The sequence below is a fragment of the Triturus cristatus genome, chromosome 5_2 (genome assembly GCF_964204655.1).
Source record: "Triturus cristatus chromosome 5_2, aTriCri1.1, whole genome shotgun sequence".
Taxonomy (NCBI): Eukaryota; Metazoa; Chordata; class Amphibia; order Caudata; family Salamandridae; genus Triturus; species Triturus cristatus.
The window spans coordinates 65,181,754-65,209,097 of NC_140588.1; the positions used below are offsets into that span (position 1 = coordinate 65,181,754).

Here is a 27,344-nt window from a genome sequence, read left to right on the forward strand (position 1 = left end):
CTACAACTGGGATCTCTTGCATGGGGGTGTTCTCCACACCAAGCTTTACATATGCTTCCCTGCACTTTCATTTGGCAGAGCAGTGGGTCTAACTTAGAGATGGCCAGTAAGTTTTCACCCATGGTTATGACCTTGGAGTGGTGGTATCATAGTTTTGGTGGGATACCCCTTTTACCCACCCTTACCACAGCTTGCCGTCGTCACCAACTCCTGGGGCTAAAGGGGGGAGGTATATAATGAGGAGAGGAATTTTCCATCAGTGCTGCATAGAGTAAATCAGATTCTTCCTTCAACATAAACTTGGTGGAGCTGCGGGAAGTCCGCTTGGTGTTTTGAAGAATTTCTCACCACTGCTGCGATCCATAGTGCAGGGGACGTGGGCAATGTAGACTACATGACAGCTTACACGAAGAAGCAACGAGGCAGTGACAACTCACATCTCTGCTGGCTGGCAATAGTTCTGAGTGATTCGACATTCCAAGAGATCATGTTCCTTCAAGTCTAACATTTCATTGATCAGCAACCGCAGAGTCGACAGCCAAAGCAGGCGGAACAACTAATGGCATCATTGGAAGCTCTTCCACAAAGTCAATGACCCAGTTTTGAGGACCTTAGGTCAAACTCCCTTAAATGCACTTGCTCCCCTCATCTCCATTTAGGGTTCTTGGAATGACAGAGATCCTGGTTCCTAGAGAGTGTCCTGATGTTGGACTGTATGGGCATTTCCGTATGCTTCATTAGGTTCCCTCTAATTCAGAGGGTATCTCCAGAAAATGGGGGAACACAGAGTGCTCTGTCAAACAAGTTGCTCTGGGCATAAAGCTTTGTGGATTGTTTGCCTAGGCCTATGCTGCTAATACTTTGTGTCTTCATCCCTTTTTATGATCTTATTTATTGTTGAATCTACAACAGGTTCAAAATAATAAAGAACTGGGACACATTAGTGTGATAAAGTTATCTTAATGGTGTTTCAATGACATGTTTTTAGACTGTTTCCTATTATCATAGCCATTTCGCTGCCCCACCTCAGTCATAGTCAGAAAACCCTCCTAAATGTGTTCCCTTTTTAAAATTTCAAGCCACCTGGTGAGAGTGTAAATATGCACAGCAATTTGAACGCGCTGCCTCTCATGTTTGTGTGCGCACTAGGGAATGGTGCAAAGCTGTGTTGTACAACTGCTATAAAAGCAGTTTTTTCTTTACTTTGACCAGCTGACGGATACCCACAGGTTGACAATGGAGAAAAAGCAGAAGGAGTAAATGGATGACCAAAAAACGAATTTATCCCCTGTCGTGATATGGTCTTTCATACCCACCCTTCATTTATATCCAAGGTTATTTTCAGTTCCCGCTAAAGGAAGACATTTAGCTTCCCTTCTTCTGCTGAAGGCCTCATTTAACAACAAAGCATTGTTAGGCAAGCTTTAAGTTTAAGCATTGATACAGCTATGCTGATGAATATTTCTTGCTTCTCCTACCATGGTTTTAAGTATCTCGAGTTATAATGTTTTCTACATTATTCAGTGTTTGCAAATAAGGAACACTTTTAATCCACAATGTAGCTATACTTATTCCTCTGTGGATAAGGCGCTAACCATGACTTTACAAAGTTACGTCAGAGTTAGATAATTTTATCCAGTGAATATATCAACAACTCCACATTTCGTATGTAAGTTCATATCCAATATACAGAAATGATACACAGTTTCATCAGCAAATATTTTTCACTATATGTGCTTGAAGCCACATTTTCCCTCAGCAGCCTCTGTGTTCCAGCTGCCCTTCCTTTGGTAAACTCCACTGAAATAGGAGGAGATGGGACAACGATGCAATCTGACCAAATTTGTCATATTACTAAGTTGCATCAATGAAGATAGGTGCTGGAGAAGAGGGGTAGCCAGAATCTACGTGTGTTACATGGGTCAGAATTGTTTTTAAAAGATCCGTTCAGGCAGCTTTCTTTCTCAACACCAAGGTGGTGGAAGCTCTCATTTAGTTTGCTGATGGAAGTGAGCCTAAGGCCTAAAAAGCTGACCCATTGACCACCAATGTAATTTTTCCCTATTCCTACCTAAGCCTGCCCTGGTTAGTGGTATATTTGTAACAGTTTCACCTACAGTCATGTACAAAGCAAATTTGCTGGCATTTGAATGAAGATTTACGTCTCTACGTATGACTTGATGGTACATTTGCACAACCACAAATATTCGTTGGAAATCGCTCATATGTTGGTGCATGTTAAAAGGCATTATTTGTTCACTTCTAAGTACTTTAAAAACAATGTGTCTTGTTTTTTAAACTTCTGTGCAGACAAGGAAACTTGTGGTGACCTAATAGACACTTTGTGTTGACATGGACAGTCTGTTTGTGTTATTAGGTAATTTGCAACTTTTAAGCTAACTTGCATGACCTTAATGATTTTTAAGGCATGTAGGCATATTAATGGTAATGGAATAAATATATTGAAATTCCTGTATATTTTCTAGGTCTTTAGTGTGTGGAAATCTAAAATGTAGCGATTTCCTTCCTAAGCATAAAGCTCATTATAAATGTTTAATTTGAATGTTCTCATTTTCAGCTACGCAGTAATATTCCTTGTCACTTGACTGACATCTCCTGTGGCCTTCACTGCAATCAGATTTTAAATTGTGGCATGCACAAGTGCAAAAGAATTTGCCACAAAGGAGAGTGCCTCATTGAAGAGGACTGTAAACAGCCCTGCACCATCGCAAGACCAGATTGCAGTCATCCGTGCATGGCTCCTTGCCATCCATCACTTCCCTGCCCTACAACATCCTGCAATGCAAAGGTAAAGACTCCAAATTTGTATATTTTACCCTGTTAATATTATTGCATACAACAAGAGGCTGACGGGGACAATAATCCTCCCTCGAATCCAACTATCATAACCCACCAACTCCCATTCCCTATTCATTTCTTAACTGTATATCATCTGCCCAATTACCCACCAACTGCCACTCGGGCCTTCTGTCTGCTTTTGTAGGTGTGATTACCTCTCCATATTGAAACTTCTTCTTATCCTGTACCTCCGGCTTTCTGGGAACCCTGAGATAGCACTGGTGTGCATATTCCCTAATTTCCAATGAGAGGAACCTCCGGATTGAGAAGCAGCCTGTCTCAAAATCTTGTAGCCTCCTTGAGAGTCTATATTTGATTTTCACCATGTCCAACCCTTCCCATATCTTATAAAGCCACGCCCTATAATCTTGCAGCATGTCCGTTCCCCAGAGCGCCATTATTATTGTTAATCGCCTCCTTTGCTGCACATAGCGCAATCAACATCTGTCTGCCACAGTGCAAGTGAAGGGGGTACGGTGTTTGTTTGCCAGACCTAGCGAGACAAATGTCAGGAGCCTAGGGTTGTTTATTTGGAACATCACATCTATAGTGTCAAGAAGTGATGCAAAATAGGTTTGAAGACCAGAGTAAAGTTGTAGTAAGTGTGTTAGATTACCGCTCTCCTCACAGCCCTAGAACATTTTGGCAGATCTGTGCTGTCTGATTCCCAAAGCTAAGCTGTGTTTGATACAAGTACGTGCCTATGTAGGTCAGTTTTTGCTTGCCAATTTAGCTGTGTTAGCAGTTCCTGTATATATGTTTCCCCATTCCATCTTCAAATGGGGGGGGGGTCATCCTACTTCTATTTACCAACCCTTTTGCCTTCCGCGTTTTCCCCTTTTCTTTCTGTGTATTAGCAATTTGTACAACTCTGACATACATTTTGTTTCTTTCTCATTAGTTGGGACTTACTGCTCAAACTTTGTTGGTGTCAGGCTCATCATTTCTGGTAGTGCTCTGTTACTAATGGAGTGTAGATGCTTTTAACACCCTCTAACAACCGTGTTCCCTCCTTATCAAAGAGGTCACCGATTCTGTTGCACACTTTTGCTAGCCACTTAGCGAACCACTCATCCCAGGTGATCTGTCAAAGTCTGGGCTTTCTAGAATGGGCTTGAGCGGTGAAGGGAATGTTGTGAAGTGCTGCTTATCTTCCACCTTATCTCTAGTTGGCAGGTTAGCACAAGTAACTGGGTGGAGTACAAAACTGAGCATCTGTTTCTTTGGTGTGCACAGAACACCAACCCTTGTGTTACAACTATCATCTGGTTTATGAAGCACCAGTGTTTCTCTGACTCCAGCCACACCCACTCAAACATGTAGTGAGTGACACCACTTGATAATAACGTTCAGTATCAGATAGGCCCACAGCATCTTCCCTGGGACCTCTATTTCAGATTCCCGGGAAGTCAACATTGTTTCCCTGACCTTACAAAATTATCTATCATATGCTGTAGCTCATGTAGCACCTCCTGGGGTACGTGCAACAGGGTATGTAACAAAGAATAATATCTTGAACACTGCAATAATGCTGCTACAGGAGAGACCACCCTCATGTGCTATGACTGCAGCTCTAGTCAAATAGACTGCAAGAGGAGATTGCAGTTCACATGCATCATCCTCTGCAGTGTGGGCGCCCAAATAAGGTATTGTGCTTTCTGTCAATCTAAATTAATGCCTACTTGCAGATCCTCTACCTGAGCTACTCGGTCAAACATTTTTTGAATTTAGGACTTAGTGTGGTTGATCTTTAACCCACTAACCCAACCCTATCTTGTGAGTTCTTCTATGAGTGCTGGCAATGATTTACCTGATTCTATCCATGTGACATTGAGGTCATTCACTTACCAAGCTAATTTGTGAGATTCTCCTTACCCTTTATTATGCTGCTTATACTTAAGTTTCGGATACTTATCTCCATCAGTGATTCCATAGATTGAGCAAACGGGGTATCTGAGGAAGAGCGTGGGAACTCCCTGGAAGCTTACAGTTTTCTGTAGTGTTAGTGTCCTCATTCACTAAATTTGGGTCCTAATCTAAAGGCTGTTAATTTTGCAGTAATAAAGTACTGTGTACATCCTCAAATACCTTCTCTACATCAATTGGGAACAGCAATGTGCCTTAACTAAAAGATGCTGGATTTATTTTATGTTGTTGCTACATCCTCTGTCAGGTACCAAACCCCACTGATCCAGCTAGGGGAGAACTAGGAGAACCTTGTTTGACCCGTTTTTTGAGGATGCTGGTGTATATTATAAATCTGATAGAGACTACTAGCCTCAGATTCCTTAAAGTAGAATTATCCCCAGGCATGAGACTGGACACGGAAAACTTTCTTGCCCAGCATCTCTGCGCACCGGAGGGCGGTACCACATGACTCCGCCTGACGTCCTCCGCGGGTGTGATGTCAGCGAGGTCACATAAGCCCCACCCCGGTGCTCTGACGTCAGTTTTCTTCTTTTCCGCGTGCAACACGGATCCGGATCGTGTCCTGGCCTGTTTCAGGCCTTCTTTTTCCACTTTTGAGCATTTTTCTTGGGTACAGTGTGCGAATGCCTTCAGGCTTCAAGACATGCTCGTCTTGCGCGCGCCAGATGTCAGCGACAGATCCTCACCCCATCTGCATGAGGTGTTTGGGGGAGCACCACGACTCCACAGACTGTGAGGCGTGTCAGCAAATGAAGCCGAAGTCCCAACGGGAGCACCGGATGAAACTCCTTTCGGCACGTGTGTCCAGGTCGGCGGCGTCGCCGCATCCGTCCCCCGCGGACGGCATCAAGATTCACCACCTCCGTCTCTGACATCGTCCTTCTCCCAGGCCGCAAGGGCGTTGCTAACCTGTTGGTAAGTGTCGTAGTGTGTCCCCGAGGCCCGGTCCCCGGCCTGTTGGGGGTATAGGTTCTCCGCGGGTGGTGCGGCACCGCGCGTTGCCAACCTATCCACCTTTCCCCGGCGCGGGGGCGACCAGAGCCCAGATATAGGCCTATGCGACAGCCTTGCAGGCCTCGTTGGCTCTTCCTTCTCCTCCTTCTCTTCCTGGGACGTCTGCGGAGCCCTTGCCGCGTGCGGGGACTTCTGCGGCGTCGCCGGCGGCGCCGGCGCCGACAGGTTCGGATCCAGGTTCTGAGAATGTGGTGCCGTTGGGGTGCGGCCCTTCGGGGTTCCCTTCTTCGGACCACGGCACCTCTGCCTCGCCGCAAACCCCGCAGGGGTCCCTGTGGTGTCGCAGGAGGTTGCTGGGGCTCGGGGCGTGTCCTCTAGTCCCCCTCGGTCCTCGGGGCAGGTGGCGGCCTTGTCCAAGGTGATGCAGCTCAGGCGCCACGGCTGCTGGCCCTGGCGTCGCCGCAGGGGCTGGCTATGGGTCGGGGCGTGTCCCCGGGCCCCCCTCGTCCCTCCACGCAGGTGGCTGCCTCATTGGAGGTCGAGTCGACGCCTTTTCAGCGCCGTTCCTTAGCCGTCCTGGCTCCGACCCAGCCTCGGTCTCCTGCGCCACGCGTTGTGGTGGAGGTCGTTCCGGCGTCTCCTTCGGCGCTGGTCGACGTTAAACTGACGCCAGTCGCGGACTATACGGCGCCGGGCTGGCGCCGGGTCGTTGATTCGTCTTCAGAAGCCCCCTCTCCTCCAGAGGTTCGGCAGTTGTTGGTTTCATCTTCACCGGAAATGGGTTGCCGCGTCGTCGCTTGTTCCCCGGCATCTTCTAAGGACTGCGCTTCGCCGTTGCCGCACCTGCAGTCTTCGTCAGAGGCGCCTCAGGTTCCCCATTCCTCGGTCCCCATTCCCCCTTTCCGGGCTTGGCCTTTCCTTCCTCCCATTGGACTGGGGGACGGCTGCCTTAGCCTGCAGCTGTCGCCCACAGAGGAACTGCTTTCCCCGCCTCGGGCCCTACAGAGGTGAGTGCTGCCTTCGCTCGGGCTGTTTCCACGGCTGCGGGTATCTTACGCATGGGCGATCCAGCTGCCCATTTCCCCTCGGATCATCTTCTGGAGGTCCTCCATCAGGGTTCTGGTGGTCGGGAGCTGCTTCTTCCCTTCGAGGCTTCTCTCCACACTTTTCTTTTGGGGGCTTGGTGGCGGCCCGCAACGGGGGACCCGGTGCCCCAGCAACTTCTGCACCGCCATTGTCCTGTGCCGCATGATCCTGTCTGTCTTAACCTCAACCCCTCTACCAGAGGCCCTCTTTTACAGACTGCCTTTCCCTCCCTGCCATCAGTGTTGTCTCCCCCGTCGCAGGAGGCCCGCTGGTTAGATTCCTGGGCGTGCAATATCTTCGCCTCAACCAGTGCGGCTTTGCGGGCCCTTAACACTCTTTGTGTATTGGCTAGGGCCACATCTTGCTTGTGGGATTCAGCGGAGTCCCTTATGTCTGCCGCTTCGCAGGAGGGTGCCTGTGTTGATCTGAGGCACCATGTGTTGGATGGCCGGGAGCTGGGAGCGTTTATTCTTCGCTCCGCTCGGCACATTTCGGAGGTGCTTGGTCGTACCATGGCTTCTTCGGTGGCCCTTCGTCGACATGCCTGGCTCCGGGATAGTGTGTTCCAGGAGAACGTTAGGAAACGGCTGGTGGACCTTCCCTTTGTTGGCACTCTTTTGTTCCACGCCCCTGCGGATTCTGCCATTCAGAGGTTTCTTGCGGGGCTTCGTCCTCCTCCTCCTCCCCCTTAGTGACCTGTAAGTCGGTCTGTGTTTTTGGCGGTGTTCTTCCGTTGTTTTCCTGGGGCCCGGTTGTGTGTTCGGTGTGGTTGTTGTGCCTTCAGGTCCTTTTGTTAGGACTTTGGTGCTGTTGGCTGCTGGTCCAGCCCTTTTTTGGCTTGTGGTTTTGGCTGTTGGTAAGCCGTGTAGGCCCTGAGATTAGGCCTTCTGTGTATTCTTTATTGGCTGATTGGCAAGCCGTCTGCGGTTTTCTCCACAGGCCTTTTTGTTTGTCCTCTGCTGCGGAAACTTTTTCCGAAGAGGGTTCCCATTTCTTGGACGTAACATGCCCTATGTCGGGTAATGGTAGCTATTATATAGCTTTATCATGTGCTGAGGAGGTGTGGTCGTCCTTCGGGCTTCTGCTCTCCGTGGCGTCACGGTATGTCGTTGGTGCGATCTTCTTGCTGATGGTTTTGGAGTGACTTGCGTTACGCCCCGGTCCGTCCTTCTCCTGGATCGCAGCGGTGCTGGCCTAGTCCGGCCTGCTGTCTGCGGCCTTGCTTTGTAGCGGTTTTGCGCTTCTGTCCGCCTTGGTCCTCTGTCTGGTGTTCCGGGGGGTGACTGGTTTTTGTGTTCGGGTGGATGGCTTGGTCCGTCTTTCTTTCGTCTTTCTACCTGGTTCCTCTTCATTCGTGGGTCAGTGTGTGCTGGCCCCTCTCTTGGGGCATATCCGGGCCCTTCTTGGCCCTTCCTGACCTCTGCCTTCGGCCGGCGTCTAGCTTGCCCTGGGTGCACTGTTCCGTGGTGTGGTCTGCTGCTGGCTGTGCATGCCAGTGCGGGCCTGTTTGTTTTGCTACGCCGTTGTGGCCGTTGCTGTATTCTCTTGTACCTTTCTTCCTCCATCTGCACTTTTGGCGGTGCAGCCGTCCCTGCCTTGTCCGCTGTTTGCGGCTGGGGGTGTGTGCTGCTCTTCTGTTGCTGTGTATGTGTTTCTTCAGGTGGGCTCTGCCTCCGGTTCTACCTCTTCTCCCTAGGGGTTGAGGTGGTCCTTGTGTTTCTTGAGGCTTTCGGGCACTGTCTGTCCCTAAGGGGTGTTGGGCAGTTCTCCCTTGGTTGGGCTTAGGATTTCCTGGCCTTTCCCTTCTTGTCCCTGTGACATGTCACCTGCTGGGGCCCTGTGTCTCTCCTGGTGGGGAGGCTCTCTCGCAGGCCCTCCTCTCTTCTGGGTATGGCTAGGGTATCTATTCTACGTTAAGGAATCTGCGGCTAGTAGTCTCTATCAGATGTACAACTTACTTACCTTCGGTAACGATGTATCTGGTAGAGCCGTTTCTAGCCGCAGATTCCTTCACGATCCGCCCTTCCTCCCCGTTCTGCGAGCACCCTCTGCTTGGGTTTCTGCAGTCGCCTCCCTCTGGGCGACTTGTCTTCTGTGGGTGTCCGCTTAGTTTTCTTCTGGTAAGGCATCCTTCCAGCTGGTCTCCCTCCACCGTGAGGGCCTACTTTTGCTCCTTTCCTCTGTTGTTAGAATTTCTGATCCCCAACCGGTCTTCCTCGTTGGGGGTTCTTTTACCTGTCCTTTGACTTCCCGCTCTTTTCAGAGGTTATGGCTCTCCTTGGCACTGTCATCTGCGGATGGCTTACCTGTCCTTTGACCTCCTACTCCTTTAAGGGGGTATGACAATCCTTGGCAGTGTAGCCTGGGGATGGATTGCTGTTGCTCCTCTGTTCCGGCCTTGTGGCCCTTCCCCATGTGGTGGTTGCAGTCTCTCTCGCTCTCTTGCTCCCTCTCGCTCTCTCCCTCGCTCTCCCCCCTTTCACATGCTTGTGCCTCCAGGAGGGCTCTTGCCTTGGCCTGCACGGTGGTTCCTCAAAGTGGTGCTCTGCTCTTTTCCTCCTCTGGCCTGCTGTTGTCGCCTTCTGGTGCCTTGGTGCCACCTGGTGATGTTTCTCACCTTTTGTTTCTCTCTATTTTGTTTTTCTGGTTTTATCGCACACTGTTCCCATGCTCTCCTCAGTTTTGTTGTGATGGCTCCGCGTTGTGGCGCGGAAAAGTTCTCCGAAGCAACTGACGTCAGCGCGCCGTGATGGGGCTTATGTGACCTCGCTGACGACACGCCCGCAGAGGACGTCTGGCGTAGTCGCGTGGTACCGTCCCCCGGTGCTCAGAGATGCTGGGCAAGAAAGTTTTCCAGGTCCAGTCTCACGCCTGGGGATAATTCTACGTTAAGGAATCTGCGGCTAGAATTGTCTTTACCAGATACATCGTTACCGAAGGTAAGTAACTTGTACATATGGGTTAAATTACTCCTTGCTGTACATTATAAGGATATTGCAAGTTACCAAGGAGTTCCATAACCATATAGAGGAATGAGGCTGAAGGCTATTGAACTCCTAGGTGACTTGTAATATTCTTATCATGTACACCAGGGGTTACTTTATCCCATATAATTTATGGTCACACCATCACCTTTCCCACAAATCACTGAAAACCATGGTGCATAACTCTTTCATATGAAGGAGCGTGCATGTTTGCAAACATGAAGAATAAAAACAAAATCACTAGTGCAAAATTAAACGCATCAAAACCTTGTAGATGTGTGTTGCAAACAGATATTCGAAACAGTTGAATACAAGTGATGGTTTAAAAAAAGAAATTAAAGCTGCAGTTGCTCGGGATGTGTAGAAACATGCAGAAAGATTCTAGCTTTTTCCCTAATGTAATGAGTGCAAAAATAAACATGTTCTCTCTGTTTGTCCTTGTAAGCCAAAAAGTTTAGAAGAAGAAAGAAAACGAAAGTCCAGTTTTCGTTGCTATAAACCGCTGATTTGATTATGCTCCATGACCTGACCTGCCTCTCACCTCGGCTGCTGGCAGCAGGCACTGTGACATCAGAACTCTACTACAACAGCTTATAATTGTTGAGTTCTGATGTCTTTTCTTTATTATCGGCAACTGGGTGTTTTCATGAGTGTCCGATTATAAAGAAATTAGTGGTAGGCATTTATACAGCAATTACAGAATCCCATGTATCACAGCATCTTCTTTGAGCAGCGATATTGGACTTTATAAGCAGCAAAGTAATTTTTCCTTCCCTAGTTTTAAAATGGCTCTTCTAGCCTGGGACATTTTTTCTGTTATACCGTTAGAGTCAGAAAAGGCGTCAAAAGGCCTCACTCATATGGAGTAAGCAAACTTTAGAAACTTATGTAGAAGAGAAATGTTTAGAAATTGGCTACGTGGGATTTTGGTTTGAGCCTGCATATGGTGGACACCACTTGGGCTACCTGAATGGATCTATAAGGTTTCTGCTTGTCCTTCAGTAAATGTCTACATAGGTGTACCATTCAGATATTCCTCTTTTAGTGGTGGAGACGGATGTGTACAGGTTTTCATAGATCCCCTGAAATTCCTGAGATATATTGCAATCATCGATGCTTTCAATGCCCGATTGGTCCCTTAATGTTGGGATTGTTTTGGCTGTAATTTTGATCCAGTGCTAAAACACCATCAATTTGACTTTTTTATTACCTCCATTCAGCCCCATCTGGGCCCAGTATTCTCACTTGCACCTGTGACGGTTTACAGCATATTTTTACAGGTTATAAATTTTTGTATACATCTTCCTGCTCCTGCTCCATTTGCTGGGCTCTTCCATTTCAGCTTGGCTGAGATGAAGCTTCCCTTTTTCCACCTATCCTCTGAAGTGCGGTCATTTACCTCCCCATTATTGTTGTCCTCTATGTTTAGTTCCACCTCCTCAGCTGCATTGTCATTATGGAGGAGCTGTTTTTCAGCTATGATTGACGGTCCTGGCTTCTCACTCGTGGTATGCAGAGAGAGACTGATCAAGGTGTGATCTGAAAGTGCCATGTGTCCTGTCTTTGTGGTGATGATGCTTTTCATAAGATTTAGGGAAATCAAAAAGTAATCAAGCCTAGCGTAGGTATGATGGACTAGCCCCCACCTCCCCACCCCAACCCAAAAAATTGATATCTGGCTCTGTGTGATGTTGTATTTGCTGTATGTTGTCCAGCCCAGTCTTTTGTACCCACTTTCTGATAGAACCTTCTAATCGCAGGTTTCTCACCTTTTGAATTCTCTCCCAAATGTCATATTTGAATCTGGAAAATCTTAAGCAGCATTACTACGCATCAGCAGGTCGAGCTGGCAGCTCCGCATCGACGTTCTTCCCTTCTGGAAGTGACATGTGCGGGCCTATATAAGCAGCACTCATGCACGCTGACATCAGTTCCTTTCGTTTCACGCTAACAGATGCGATCAGGCGCTATCTCTTTGAGTCAAATTTCTAAAATAAGTTCTATAGTGTGCAAGGGAGCGTCACCTCCCAAATCTAAATTGTTCAAATCCTGTTGGTAATGTTGCAAACAAATGTCAAGTGTCAAACAAATGACCGGTCCAGTACTTGTACCTTGATGTAAACCAAGGCCATTTGAAACTAGGAAATGAAGCTCTTTGTGGCACCGCAAGACTCCATTTCAAGATCAGTCATGGTCTGAAGGTAGGATCCGGTCCCGCTTTCGAAGGCACTCCTCCGACAGATCAACTTTGCAATCTAAATTCTCTATTAAATCTAAGAAGAAGCGTAAGAAGTCCAAGCGGGACTCTGCCTCGTCCTGCCACTTTCAATCTCCTGAGATGGCGCACTGTTGTCATAATGCCTCCAGGTTGCGCCTGTGAATTTGCTCTACTTCTGCGTTGACTCCAACCCTTGTTCTGTGCAGCGCCATTTCCAGGGCCATAACACTACAGCAAATTCAGGAATTCTGCAAAGCCATACTGCCTCTTTTTAGCATGTTACTTCCTCCCTCCGACAGGCATGCGGGCCCCAAGGAGCCAAGAGGCTCCCAAATGGTCTTCTGCCCGTTGATCCACCCTTGGTGTCAGCTGGCCCTTCTGGATTCGTTCAGGGCTCTGTATCGATTTCACTTCCGTTTTTTCCCCCAGCACCAGAATCCATGCCGAAATGCAGTTTGCTGCATGCCCTTGGCCCAGAGAGTCAAACTGCATGACTTTCCACAAGTGTGAACAGAGGCAGAAAACTCAGCAGGCTATAGGTGTGGCACAGTGGTTTCATCCGAGAGCAGGAGTGCATCCAGCTACTTCTGCTGCACTCACGCTTCCAAATTGTTCTGGCGGAGATCCTGGAGTCGGCTTCTTTGATCCTCAAGGTTCTCAGGCTTTGGGCTCACACCAGCTGAATTTCTCAACTTATTGATCTGGTGCTCCATGATGCTAACTTCGCTATTTCGGACCCGGGGTAGTCTGCATCTGGAAACTGGGGCTGTCGGCTGCTCAGGCAATTCCGCCATCAGGAGCAGTGCAAAGTGTTCTGCAAGTCCTGGCATGCTGTGCATGTGGACACACTCGTAGGTGCTTGTATGCCTTGTCTGTCAGACACCAGCTCCCGAACAACCTGGCTCCAATCCCCCCCGGAGTGAATGACAATGAGGCGTGGGGCAACAAAGAACACTCTGAGAGTGCTGTCTGCGTCTCCCTTTCCTCCTTGTTACCTTGAGGTTTCGAAAGTGTGTATGCGTGTTGCTGTGATTTCTTGCCAAGCTCCATGGTAGTAAGTCAGTGAAATCTCAAACATCTGACATTGCCACTCTTGGCTCTCAAAACTGTGAAACTGTGCTTCAGTAGAGCACGAACAGGAACCACAACATACTTCCTTCCCATTTGACCACTGCCATTTGTTTGTATTTTTTTAAATCTTGTACCAGATTAAACATTTTCATGTAAATAGTTGTTGTGTCTCCTCTGTGTAAGTGTCGGGGCTTAACAAAGAAAAGAAATGTTTTAATTTGAGATGCTTTGTCTTTTTAAAACAGGTGGAGCTGCATTGTGAATGTGATCGTCGCAAGGAGAATATGATTTGCTCAGAGGCCTCTTGTGCTTATCAAAGGTTTGTGTTGTGATGTTTTTCCCCTAATGCAGTTGCCCTCTTTGTAATTTGCCTGGGGTTTGTGAACATGTTGCCCTCATAGGTAGCCATGATATGCTTATCCATGTAGTGCTTTGATATTTTTTACCTTCGACTACCTTGCTGTTGTTTAGGAGGGTTTATTGTTACTGAGATTGTCCTGGGTACATCCCAATAGTCAGTCTCAAATGAGATGGATTTGTCAGTATGTATATGTAGGTTGAAGATTAGTGTTCCCTGATTTAAGCATATTCTAAAGAGTTGAATTCTGTCGCCTTTCCAAAGCCTCTTGGTTTGAAATTCAACACGGAGCTCTTCAGAGAGAATATTTCTGAATTGTGCACCGAGTGCGGAAAGGAAAAGACCACCTATACAGTTGTTTTTAAAATATATACATGCAAACCTGGATTGAAGGGCATAAGGTTCTGGAACTGTTTTTACAACCTCTTCAAAATTCACATGGCGCAACCTTGCAGAGCTGGATGCTCCAGGATCATTTTGTTTGTATTTTACACAGGCCTTCTCTGTTTGTGAGTCAGTGAAGGTGCACCATACAGCTACATGTAGTATCTCACCTTCCTGCTGCACATTATACAAATGCTCTGATTCTGTACATGTAGCAGAAACCTCAGTTCCAAAGAAGGACTTTAAAATAAAGTGCTTTCCTGCAACTATGAAAGAGTGGTAACACTGAGATTTTCACTACACCCACCTCATAAACCTTACCACCTCATTCCTCTTCTGTTTCACCGTCCCTACATCTTTGTGGTTACGTCTTAATCTGGAGAAGGCACTTTGGGTGGGTATACCCCCTTTTATAAAGTTTACATTGCCCTATCATCACCATCACACTTGACTTTTTCTGTTTCTGAATGGGTAACCGTTTTTTCACTGAGAATGTATGTTCAAGGCATGACTAAAGGAGGTCAGACAATCGGGTGTGAAACCTGTCTTTACTTTGGCCCTTTCCTCCTTTGCCCTAACATCCCATGTCTTGTGTTGCTTTGATCTGTCACAAATTAACTAGTTTCTGTAAGCCAGTTACAGGCTCTCTTGCGGTCCATTAGTACTAGTAGACAGAGTGCAACCCCAGTGGATGTGGTGTTGTGTGTGCCATTAACATGCGTACTATGGAGGAAATTATGCTGGTATAGTTGAGAGGCGGGATATACTGTTAGAGACTGTGGGAGAAAGCTGTCCTCCAGCTATTTGTATAATGGTCCGAGAGGGTGCATTGAGATAGATTCGAAACTGGAAAGGGCTGACTTTCATTATGCAGTGCAGGAGATGTCCTACTGCTTTGCCCAGTGTGTAGCTTGCATCTTGATAAAGTATAAGCCTATAAGTTTCTTATGACACAGATGAGAGGGTTGCCCTGTGGTATTCTCCAGATGAGGCCACTTAGCCTTGACCACCCAGGTCTAAAAGGCCATGACATTTGTTTTCAAGGTATATTTGTTAACTCGGTGGGTGAATATGCTTCATCTTTTTTACTTCATAGGCAGTTGTTATGTAGCCATGGTGGTATAGCATTTACTGACTCAATCCATTTAGTAGTGTAATCCAATCAAAGGACCCGTTCCCTTCTAAACAAATAGCCTTTAGATTTCTGCTATCGAGGTGGCCTGTTCCTGCCTCCATGAAGACTTACCCAACTCTTTTCCAGTGGTGAAACCAAGCGTTTAATGTTTAGTTTAAAAAAACAGTAATGTAATGCCAAAATTACTTTTTCACTATATTGTTATAAAAAAGCCTGCTGTTGCTCTTCATGGAGACATTTCCGTAACTGTAACATAGTGAAGTTGAGCCTTCTCCATTGGCCTATACTTTTGGAACCAATTAATTTGATCAGTTTATCGTGAAAGTAGCGACAGTGTGCAACATATTCATTTGAATTTGATCAATCATCTAAGATTCTTCAAGGTCCAAAAATTCTGGATTTCTCTTTGTGGTACAGTAGATGATTTAGGGTAAGTCCTGTCCTCTACCGTGCTGTTTTTTTCCATCTGAGTTTTGCTAGAGTGCCTCGAAGATTATCATGTGGTGTTAGTGGCATGAAAGCTCTGAGGAAATATTAGGAAAGTTACCGGTGTCATCCTCCTGTTCCTTACTCAGCTCAAGGTCTGGGCATATTAATTGTAAACAGAGAACTCTGTGCACAATTAGGATAGCTTGAAGGTGAGCAAGAGAGGTAATGCTTCAGTTCATATGATACTGTCAGGCTAACAAACCAATTACAAACCAATTAGGATGTGTATCCTAATACAAATGTGATAGACGGAGGATCCACTTTTTTAACACTTATTCTGCTGTGATATATTTTTTTTTTTTCCATGTACATTGTTATTTCATCACTATGCTTTGGCCCTTTTTTCCACAGTTCCTAACAATATTTGGATAAGTAATAATTGCTTACATTGTGTCTTGAGTTTGGATGCCGAGCATGTATAATCATCAACTTTCATTTTTAGCTCTGTTTAATATTTAGGTTTCTTTCATTACAGAATAGCTGCTATATCCATGGCCACTAAGTTAACAGATATGCAACTTGGTGATTCAGTTGAAATTGGTAGACTGATCACTAAAAAGGAAATGAAGCAAACCAGGTAAACTCATCCGAAAATATGAAAAGATCAGTGATTAATGTTTAAGCTGTGCCTTGCATGCAGTGGACAAGAATTTGTATCCCTCATACTTCCATGGTGAACATTGTATGCTCTTAAGTGCCTTGAGATAGTTGTCTGTTCTCACTAGAGGAAAGTGACACATTTCTCAGAGGTTGCGTTTTAGCATGTGTGTAGAAAATATGCACAACAAAATATTCCAGACATTTTTTTACAAGAGGTTTCACCCAGAAAATAAAATGGGAGACCCTTATGATATTTTTACTGAGTCGCTTGGTTGATACTGCCATTGTAATGAAAGATTGTGTTTTCCTATTTTAGCTGCATACATAATTCATGCCGGCCTATGACCATTAAAGTTGGCCACTGAGGCGCCAAATGGAATCTTTATAGTTGACTCTGGGTTTGTGTTTTCCAGAGCATGAACCTGGGAAATGCTCTGTGAACTGACTACTAAGGGCTATTTATGTACTCCACAAACCTTAAACCTTAGCTATCAACACCTGAAATCCTTGTCTGTTGGATAGATGACCAAAATCAAAGAGTTGGGGGAGGGCGGCAGGAAGGCAAGGATTCACTGTATGTCTCAGATGACTTAAATCGCTGGATTTTAGCCAGTCTTTAGCCTTGCATTCCACTGGATGTAGGTGAAACATGTTTTCTTCAAGGAAGCTAACATCAAGTCAAACACCTGCTGTCCAGTCCTTTGGGGTTGAATATATTGGAGCTTGATTCCCGTGCAGAAACATTCTTAAGTGCTTAAGAGATGAAAGTACTACAATTAATCTAAGTACTAACACCACCCTAATGGCTGGTGACAGTCTGAAACAAATGGGGAACAGATAAATCCAGACAGGGGCATCAGGATGGCAGCTCAAAATATTGTTGGAAGATCCAATAGAATGATTAGAGCCAGCAGAACGTGACAAAATCTCCACCTCGCTTTTCAGTTCACATGGATAGAAAGAAAGCTTAATGGAGTCTCTGAAATAGAGATAACTGACTGGGAAATTGTAGTAAGGACTGTCTCTGCCTTATTTTGCATTATTTTATGACAAAAATGAACAGAGGGTTATAATGCAAATCGTCAACAAAGGGCCTCAGTAAGATAAGGAATGCTACCCAGTTCACAAAGGCTCCATCTATATGGAAAAGCAGCCAGTAAGCTAAAGACCCATCTTAGTCCCGCTCTGAAACAAATTAAGGATTCCATCCTCTAAGCATCAGTCATATATGATAATTCTGTATATTCAGTCTTTTGTAGTCTCCAACTATTAAATGAGAAATTTACATTTCTGATGGATATATCTGCCTGTGTATTCCTCACCTTTTGAATTACCCCAATGCACCGCATTCCACAGAAACATTTTCCCTCTGCTCTCCCACGTCGACGAGGACATCACAATAGAATGGTTCTGCACGCGACTCCGCTTGAGGTCATCGAAGCCATAGAAGGACCTCGCGGCGTGCTGACGTCAGTTCCCTTTTTTCTGCGCCATCAAAGTGTAACTTTTTTTCCTAGACATTCCATTTCTAGGAGTTTCTTGTTGCTGTTGTCGCAACTTTGTATCTGTCGAAGATGACTACTCGGAGGAAGTCATGTTTCAAGCCATGCAGAGATTGTGGGGGGCAGATGTCCATCACTGACCCCCATGAAGATTGTTTATGGTGTCTCTCATCGGACCACGGCATCAGGACATGCACTACGTGCAAGCGCATAAATTCAAAAGCGCTGAAGGAGAGGGAGACCAAATTATTTATGGCCAAGGCCAAGAAGCAGAAGACAGGTTGCAAGAGGTAAACGACCTGCTCGAAGTCGCCGACTGGTTCTCGTTGTCGTCCTTCGAAGGATGCGTCTCCAAAGTCGGTCGCCCCGAGTCCCAGACGTCATCGCAGGGAGGAGATCTCTCTGACTCTTTTCCCTGGGGTGACTCTGGCTACGACTCCGGCTCCGAGAGCAGTGACTCCTCCAGCTCCGAGAAATGCAATGTTTCTACCAGTGCCGAAGTCAACCACTCCACCTCTGGCTCCGGGGTCTCCGGCACTGCAACTGGAGCCAAAATTAGTGCCTCCCTGAGCGGCTCCAGAGCCAGTAGGACCGAATCCAATATATTCTGCTTTCCTAGCGCCGAGATCAGATCCGTCACATTTTTTAAATGCGATAATTGGCTTTTGTGCCTGAGCAGCAAACCCTACTGGTGCGCCTGTTAGTCCCTGGGAGGTTTGCCACCTCGATTTCCCTGGGCACTGCTTAGGCCTTAGATTCTATGGCTCCAGGGGGTTAGCCTCTTCCGACGCCGAGATTTCGCCGCCGTTGCAGTCTTTGAAAGGAACAAGCTCCTCTAGGTGGTTCATCCCTGGCACCTTCTGGTTCCAAACCATCGCCGACTCGACCCCTATTCTTGCTGACCTCCCTTCGACACCGATCCCGAAGTCACCTGTGTTACGTCTGGCGCTGCCGACGCCAATTCCGATGATAAGGTCTCTGAGAGAGGCACAAAGACTGTTGGAGGAAGAAGAGTACCAGGAAGAACATGGAGGGGCTAAGGAAGGAGTGATTGTTGATCCTGACCCGGATTTTAAGGGCTAACAGGAGGCTAGTGGTCTGGACACCTTTCCTGAGTGGAAGCTATGGTCACCAAAGGGTTTGCCGACGCAGTAGGTGACCAGATATCATGCTGTGATCAGAAAGGCTGCAGACCTCTTGGAGTTGCCTCTTCCTACAGCAAAGTTGAGGTCTACTATTCTGAAGGAGGTGCTCCATTCGCCGCCTTCTATTTCAGAGCCTTTACTTCCCTACATTGAGGCATTGACAGAGCCCATTCTCGATGTCTGGCAGAAGCTAATGTCCACTCCATAGGTTTCCAGGATCATGGCAAGAAGGTACAAGGTGTTTCTGGGGTATCCTGCTTTTTTGTCTACCCTTCCGTCGCCGGAAAGCTTAGTGGTCCAGGCTTCCTGCTCTTCGAGGCTTTCTGTAGGTTCCTTCCCATCTGTAGTTGCGGATAGGGAGTCCAAGCGCATGGAGCAATCGGCAAAGGTGGTGTTCTCGTTGGAGAGTATGGCCCTTAAGTCCACAAATGCCACATGCCTTTGACACTCAGTCACTCAGCCACTCAGCCAGGCAGGTTGTCCTAAAATTACCCAAGGAGGTAGAGAGGCATTTCTCAGAGGTGTTGTCGGATGCCCAAACTGCTGCCTGCCAAGTGATACAATCTGGTCTGGACACGGCCGATTCAGTAGCCAGGGCAATGGCTGTGGCTACTAGGAGGCACACGTGGTTCGGGATTCTCTTCTGATGTCCAGGTTACATTACTGGATTTACCCTTTGATGGATTTAGGAAGCTGGCTCTGCATATACTATACCAAAGTAACGTATAGTGTGCACAGAGGCCAGGGGATCACCCAAGGTATAGCAGAGGCTAAATTAGATAATCACTAACCGCTCTATTTGTGTAGTTTGGTTGAGCACTTAGGCTTATCAGGAGGGTGTGTTAAGCATTTATTGTATTCACTCAATTAAGGCTGACGTCACACTCTCAGAGACAGAATCCAGACCAATTAGGTAAGTATAATAAAGGTATACTTATGGTTTATTTATAGAACCAAGCAGGACTTAATACAGGTAGGTAAAAAGTACTTTCAAATGCACGACTGCTCAATAAATGGTTGTTCTTGTAATTGTACTGTTACAGGTTGATATCACTTTTCAGAATTCGTGGCATTACACAGTAAATACTCTCTGATTACTTTCAGATAACATTACAATAGTGCTCACTTTTCCCCATACATTAGCAGTTCTATATAAAACATTTTCTAGACCCAAAATCTCATACTAGGAGAAACGCAACTCCCCTGACTGCCGCACCCGCCAAGACCAGAAAAGCTTGGGAGATAAATCTAGGTGGGGTGGCAAGGGATTTAAAATGGGTCTCCTGGAATGAAACAACATGTGTCTTTGCTGTCATGAGCCACTGAAGTGTAGATTTCAATTTGGTTTGATTATTCGCCCCATTGATATTAAACAAGAATATACGCACCTGGTTGTCGACCGTTTATATATAACTATTATTTTGACGTGACTTAGCTTTTTTTGTTTTCCCTCCCAGTTTTGTCCGCCAGTTCCTACTAGAGTGCTTAATTTTAACATGAGGGAGTCTATATCTGAAAATTCGGAAATTCTCTCCCTCCCTTCTGAGATTTTTTTCCCTTTTTTATCCCCAACTCTCCCTGCACCTGTACCTCCCTACTCTCCCAACCCTATCCATCATGAGCTTGTGCCTCACCCGTTCCCTATCACACCACCCTTGACACCCCCCCTTTCCCTTAAGGGAGTACCTTGGAATGGTACTCTGAGAGTTCTTCTAGGGAGGTATTGCAAGTAGGCCTTAAACTTTGTAATGCCTCATTCTCATAATGAACATCATTGTATTGCTACATTCTCAAGTTTATATTAAATCAATTTCATTAGCTATCTGTAATCGTATAACTCATTAAATGTTATCTTATATGATTGCTATCTCATTGTCCCACTTCCACCTTGATTGTAAATAGAAATTATTTAACGTGATCTATCGACTGGAATATGTGGGATTGGCCCTTAAAAAGAACTTTTAGTTTGGTTTGTTGGATTATACTAGCTGGGGCACTATTTTGTTTGAAGTCATCTGTCAGTCCATCAGATTCTCTCTGTCTTCATGCTGGTAATATCGACATATCTTACATTTGAACTGAAAAATTGTCCGGCGCAGAAAAACTTTTCTTCTAGCTCGCCTGAGTCAAAATTTGTTCTTTGATCCGTACATCTCCAAAGTTAACCAGGCTTGTTCTGGGATATTTCGCATTCGTGGATCGGACCACTAGTACTCTGTGTGCTCTAGCAATAGTGAAATCTACGCCCTCATCTGCTCGTTTTGCAGAGTTCACTTAATATCTGATTCAATGTTGTCTCTATCGCAAGAGGTTGCGCTGATTGCAGTGTTGGGAGAACCAGGTCTCCCAGTTGACTTGGGGGGATTAATTGCCATGGGGTCTTTTTCCAAGATAATAGCTGTGATGGGGTCAATTTGCGTGGCCATTCTAGCACAGCCTGAATCAGATATGTTCGAGGCATGTGGGCTGCTGAATTCATATCTGTGCATAGATCGCCGCCTAGTGTTGGGTCCGGATGATTGCACATTGTTGTCCTGAAAGAGTCTTCGAAGTATCCTGAGATGGGTGACTCCTCCCCTGGACCACAGTGCGCATGGGCATCCTCTCCATCCCCAGATTGTTTTTTTCCGCCATTGGGTTCGGATGCAACTATCTTAGCTCAACTTCGGAATACTTAGTTTTAGGCCAAAAGGCCTATAGTTTTCGTCGGTACAGTTACCGTTCGGTGTCGACTACTTGTTCTAGTGCTCCACACCCTCTTCCAAATTTCGAATCGAATTGGTACAAACTTCGACGCTCCATCGACGATGGAATCGAGAACTCCGTTCAAGAGGTGTCCGTTGTGCCACGCCAAGTACCCTCACATCGACGTCCACCCGGTCTGTAACAAATGTCTCTCGCCGGATCACGACGAATCGAAATGCATGGCCTGCGCGCGGTTCCGATCCAAGAAAACTCTACGGAACCGACGGGCAGCGAGGCTCGAGGCGCAGCAGGCTGCGCCCGCACCCACCAACATATTCAGCACCGAGGACGAGGACGCCGAGAGCATGGAAGAAATACTATCTAGCCCCGCTTCGGAGCATGGTTCCCGATTGGACGACGATGACGAAGAGCTCTTTCGACGTGAAGAAGCTGTCGACGAGGTAGGGGACTTCGACGAAGCCTATGGGGCTGAAGAAGACAGCTCTCCCGAGGAGTTAGGCCAACCCGTCGAAACGGAGGCCGAAATTAGTCGTCAGGCTCCGGTCGAGGGATCGCCTTCGGGCCTTACCCAAGACCTAATCCATGGTTCCTCGGCCCCGCCTTCCGGCCCGGCATCGAACACAATGCAAGAGCCAATATTACCCAAGACGACCGGGTTGTTAAACCCAAAAACATCCATCGCTCCAGTCCCTTCAAAATCGAAAGCGAAACTGGTGGTGGTCGGATCAAAGGCGTCGAAACAGTCCACTGCCCCGGCGCCGACGCCGAAAAAAGTCGTCTGCTCCGAACGCGTACAGAAAGACTTCGGCGCCGAGCTCACCGCAGCAGACGCGGTCGACGCACAAAAGAAGCGCGCCCTCGTGCACCACAAGGCACCGACACCTTCGGCGCCGACACCGAAGCCCGTCGCCTCCGCAGTCAAAATGGCCGCCTCGGCTACGTCGACGCCTAAAGCACCGATACCGAAGAAGTCCTCGACTACATCGACTATCGATGCATCCCTTCAAGCCAGTGACCCCCTTCCGACAAAAAGGTCGGGGTCGGCCTCCACGCCTACTACCAAGATGCCCACCAAACCACCATCTCAGTTTGCTGTGCAGCAGGTCTCTGCATCTCTACAACGTATCCGGGACCAGGTAGCCCTCCACTCTACCTCGGGTCCCCACACTACCTCACCCTGTAGAGTGCACTCTGAGCCCACCAACATTACCTTTGGGCTGCCACCGACATCGGCACCGAAACTCTTTCAAATTCGGACACGTGTCCTCCACACACAGTCCACCAACTCTGGCCTAACAGAACAAGACCCTTCAGGGCCACAATTTATCGACGCCGACACTGGCAGGCTCATGCTCCACAAGCGCAAGATCACGCCAGTCAGGGAAGAGGTGCCATACAAAATTCCTCTTAAACGCAAGCTACCGGCGGTGCAGGAACCAGTGCTACAAGAACACTTCCATCCCCTCCAACTAGCTCCGCAGGATCCTGATCAGGCATGGGATGACCCCACAGACCCAAGTGTCACGCCACATGCTCAGGATGCGCAACTCTACAATATTCAAGCGTCTCCTACAGAGGACACGGCCGCATTTAATGCCCTAATCGAACGGGCTGCTGCTCATCATGGGGTGGAACTACACTCTGACGCCATTGAGGAGGACTTCCTGCTTGACACTTTCGCATCTTCGGAAAGAACTGTCAAGACTCTGCCCATGCTTAAAGGGGTTCTGAAGCCTGCCAAAGACATTTTCAAGGACACCACAAGAGCCAGAGTGTTAAACCCCAGGATTGAAAAGAAATACAAGCCTGCACCTGGTGACCCTAAATACATTAGGGGTCAGTTGCCATTAGACTCTATGGTGGTTGCCAACTCTCGCAAAAGAGCCCACTCACAGACAACTGGTGATGCTCCTCCCCCAGACAAAGAGTCAAAGGTCCTTGAAACATCTGGCAAACGTGTTGCAGCGCAAGCAGCCAATATCCTGCGCATTGCCAATACACAAGCACTCCTGGCACGTTATGACAGGTCACATTATGACACGCTGGAGTCACTGCTCCAACACCTACCAGAGGAGTATAAAGAGTCAGCGGAGCTCCTCATTAGAGAAGGACAACTCCTCACTAATGCGTCCATAAAATGCGCCCTAGACGCAGCTGACACAGCGGCCAGGGCAATAAACACAAGTACCATGTTACGACGCCATGCCTGGTTACGCATCTCAGGCTTCAAACCCGAGATCCAAAACAATATCCTCAACTTACCGGTTAACACGGAATTTTTATTTGGCCCAGACGTTGACACTACCCTAGAGAAAATAAAAAAAGACACAGATACTGCCAAATCTATGGGGGCGCTACAAACCCAACAATTTCGTAGTGGCTCCTTTCGTCGCACTGGAAATAGGGGAACGTCAAGGGGCCAGGGGTCACAACAACAGTATGCTGAAGGTGGCACACAAACCACCTACGACAAAAACAACAGGGGTGGATATCGTGGATCCAGCACCAAGGGCAGGGGACGTGGATATGGCAACACCAGGTCCTCCCCAAAAAACAAACAGTGACGCCCTCTCCCTACCCCCCGACCACTTAACACCTGTCGGGGGACGACTCCAGCTGTTCCTGCCCGCATGGAAGAACATCACCACGGACAGGTGGGTCAGGGCTATCATTCAACATGGGTACTGTCTGGAACTAACTTCCACTCCACCCAACATACCACCAAAGCACCGTCCTATGTCAGCCGAACACTTAGATTTACTCCAGCAAGAAGTGCTTGCTATGCTCGCAAAAGGGGCCATAGAAGTAGTGCCCACCGCCCAGCAGGGCACAGGAGTGTACTCTCTGTACTTCTTGATCCCAAAAAAGGACGGCTCGCTCAGACCTATCCTAGACCTGCGACCCCTAAACCTATATATACTGTCGGAGCATTTCCATATGCTCACCCTCCAACAGGTTCTCCCACTACTCACTCAGGGGGATTTCCTAGCTACGCTAGACCTGAAGGATGCATACTTCCACATACCAATACACCCTTCACACAGGAAATACCTCAGATTTACCATTCAAGGGAATCACTATCAGTTCAAAGTTCTCCCCTTCGGAGTAACAACAGCACCCAGGGTCTTTACCAAGTGCCTGGCAACAGTGGCCGCGCATCTGCGAAGACAAAATATTCACGTCTTCCCTTATTTGGACGACTGGCTAGTTCAGGCCAAATCAGCACAACAATGTGCCACCCACATGTCCCACACCATTCACCTTCTTCACGATCTGGGATTCTCACTAAATTACCCAAAATCAAGTCTCCAACCTGCGCACGTACAACAGTACTTAGGCGCGACAATCAACACTCTGGCTGCCACAGCTCAGCCAACTTTAGTGAGAATCAACAGCATGCAACTGCTGATCTCAAAATTCAAACCTCAACACTCCCTTCCGGCGCGAGTGTTCATGCAGTTGATAGGCATGATGGCCTCCTGCATCTTCATAGTCCCACACGCGAGACTACATATGCGCCCGCTTCAGGAGTGCTTAGCACGTCAATGGAATCAGGCTCAAGGACAGTTGAAAGACCTAGTGTTGGTGAGCGGTCGGGCATACAACTCTCTGCATTGGTGGAATCCACAAAACCTTTGCAAGGGCCGACCGTTCCAAGAGCCTGTTCCACAAATAATACTGACAGCGGACGCGTCTCTCCAAGGATGGGGAGCTCATGTACTCAATTACACAGTGCAGGGACTATGGACTACACAACAAAAGGAGATGCACATCAACCTTCTAGAATTGATGGCAATCTTCCTGGGCATTCAAAGTACACCTGTGCAACAAGGTCGTGTTGATCCGGACGGACAACATGACTGCCATGTACTACATACAGAAGCAGGGAGGAACACACTCCACAGTTGTCTCATCTGGCTCAGAGCATGTGGAAGTGGTCCATTCAGAGGAACATATTCCTCATGGCGGAACACCTCCCAGGCAAAGACAACCAGATGGCGGATCTGCTCAGCAGACACAGCCACCAGATGCACGAGTGGGAGTTACACCCATCAGTGCTCCAACCGTACTTCCAGCAGTGGGGTCATCCAGAGATAGACCTATTCGCCACAAGGGAAAACGCAAAATGCCAAAGCTTTGCCGCCAGGTTCCCACATCCACAGTCGCAGGGCAATGCGATATGGATGAACTGGTCCGGCAGATTTGCGTACGCTTTTCCCCCAGCGCCGTTGATACCGCTAGTGGCACGCAAACTGCGACAGCACTCTCTGACACTCATCCTGGTTGCTCCAACATGGGCACGCCAGCAATGGTACACCACCTTTCTGGAACTTTCCGTGGTGCCGCATCAAAGGCTGCGGATCAAACCCGCGCTTTTGACGCAGAACTATGGAGAAATTCAACACCCAGATCCGCAACAGCTGAACCTGGCAATCTGGCTCCTGAAGTCTTAGAGTTTGGCTACCTAAACCTGCCACCTGACTGTATGGCGATCATTAAGGAAGCTAGGAGACCCACTACCAGAGCTTGCTATGCAGCCAAATGGAAGAGGTTTGTCATTTATTGCAACAACAATCACATTAACCCGCTAGATGCATCTATTCAGAACATAATCTGCTATCTATTACACCTATACCGATGCAATCTGGCATACACCTCAATACGTGTCCATTTAACAGCAATAGCAGCCTACCTCCAAAACAGGCAGCACCTCTCTTTATTCAGAGTGCCTGCCATCAAAGCCTTCTTGGAAGGACTTAAACGGGTGATTCCCCCAAGGCACCCCCCGGCACCGGTGTGGAACCTCAACTTGGTCCTCACCAGACTAATGGGTCCACCCTTTGAACCTCTCCATTCTTGTGAGATTCAATTCCTCACCTGGAAAGTGGCTTTCCTGGTTGCCATCACTTCCTTAAGAAGAGTTAGTGAACTCCAGGCACTAACCATTCAGGAGCCATTTATACAAGTTCACGCAAACCGGGTCGTACTACGTACCAACCCCAAATTCATGCCTAAAGTAATATCGCAGTTCCACATCAACCAAACCATTGAACTGCCTGTTTTCTTTCAAAACCCACAAAATGTCGCGGAGAGGATGCTCCACACACTAGATGTAAAGAGGGCCCTCATGTACTATATTGACAGAACTAAAAACTTTAGGAAGACTAAACAACTCTTTGTTGCCTTCTCTCCACAACACAAAGGCAACGCCATTTCCAAAGCAGGTATAGCCAGATGGATCGTTAAATGTATCCAAATTTGTTATCAAAAAGCTAAACGCACATTAACGATTCCACCACGAGCCCACTCAACACGGAAGTTAGGGGCGTCCATGGCTTTCCTGGGAAACATTCCTTTACAAGAAATATGTAGAGCAGCCACATGGTCCACTATACATACATTTACCAAACACTACTGTGTAGATGTACACTCAAAACAGCAAGCAGCTGTAGGACAGGCTGTTCTCAAAACTCTTTTTCAGACTGCTGCAGCTGGCACGGGTAGCCGCCGCTAATAGGAGGTACTGCTGTGTATTCTATGCACAGATATGAATTCAGCAGCCCACATGCCTCGAACTGAATATGCTACTTACCAGTATGCATCTGTTCTTGGCATGTAGGGCTGCTGACATTCATATCGCCCACCCTCCTCCCCGGCGCCTGTCGCAGCTGCAGCTCTCAGAATTACTGTATAGCATGGTCATCACTTCCTGTATCTACTCCATCACTGCCACAATGGCGAAAAACAATCTGGGGATGGAGAGGATGCCCATGCGCACTGTGGTCCAGGGGAGGAGTCACCCATCTCAGGATACTTCGAAGACTCTTCCAGGACAACAATGTGCAATCATCCGGACCCAACACTAGGCGGCGATCTATGCACAGATATGAATGTCAGCAGCCCTACATACCAAGAACAGATGC

At 47.4% G+C, this 27,344-nt stretch overlaps 1 protein-coding gene across 1 annotated transcript in view; it reads left to right on the plus strand.

Moving 5' to 3' along the window:
- NFX1 (nuclear transcription factor, X-box binding 1) overlaps positions 1–27,344 on the plus strand; it is a 660,521-nt gene that overhangs the window by 431,244 nt on the left and 201,933 nt on the right. Inside the window, exons 16-18 of the mRNA XM_085606860.1 lie at positions 2,579–2,809; positions 13,347–13,420; positions 15,943–16,044. Of these exons, the coding sequence (XP_085462986.1) occupies positions 2,579–2,809; positions 13,347–13,420; positions 15,943–16,044 (407 nt within the window). The remainder of the gene's footprint in view (positions 1–2,578; positions 2,810–13,346; positions 13,421–15,942; positions 16,045–27,344) is intronic.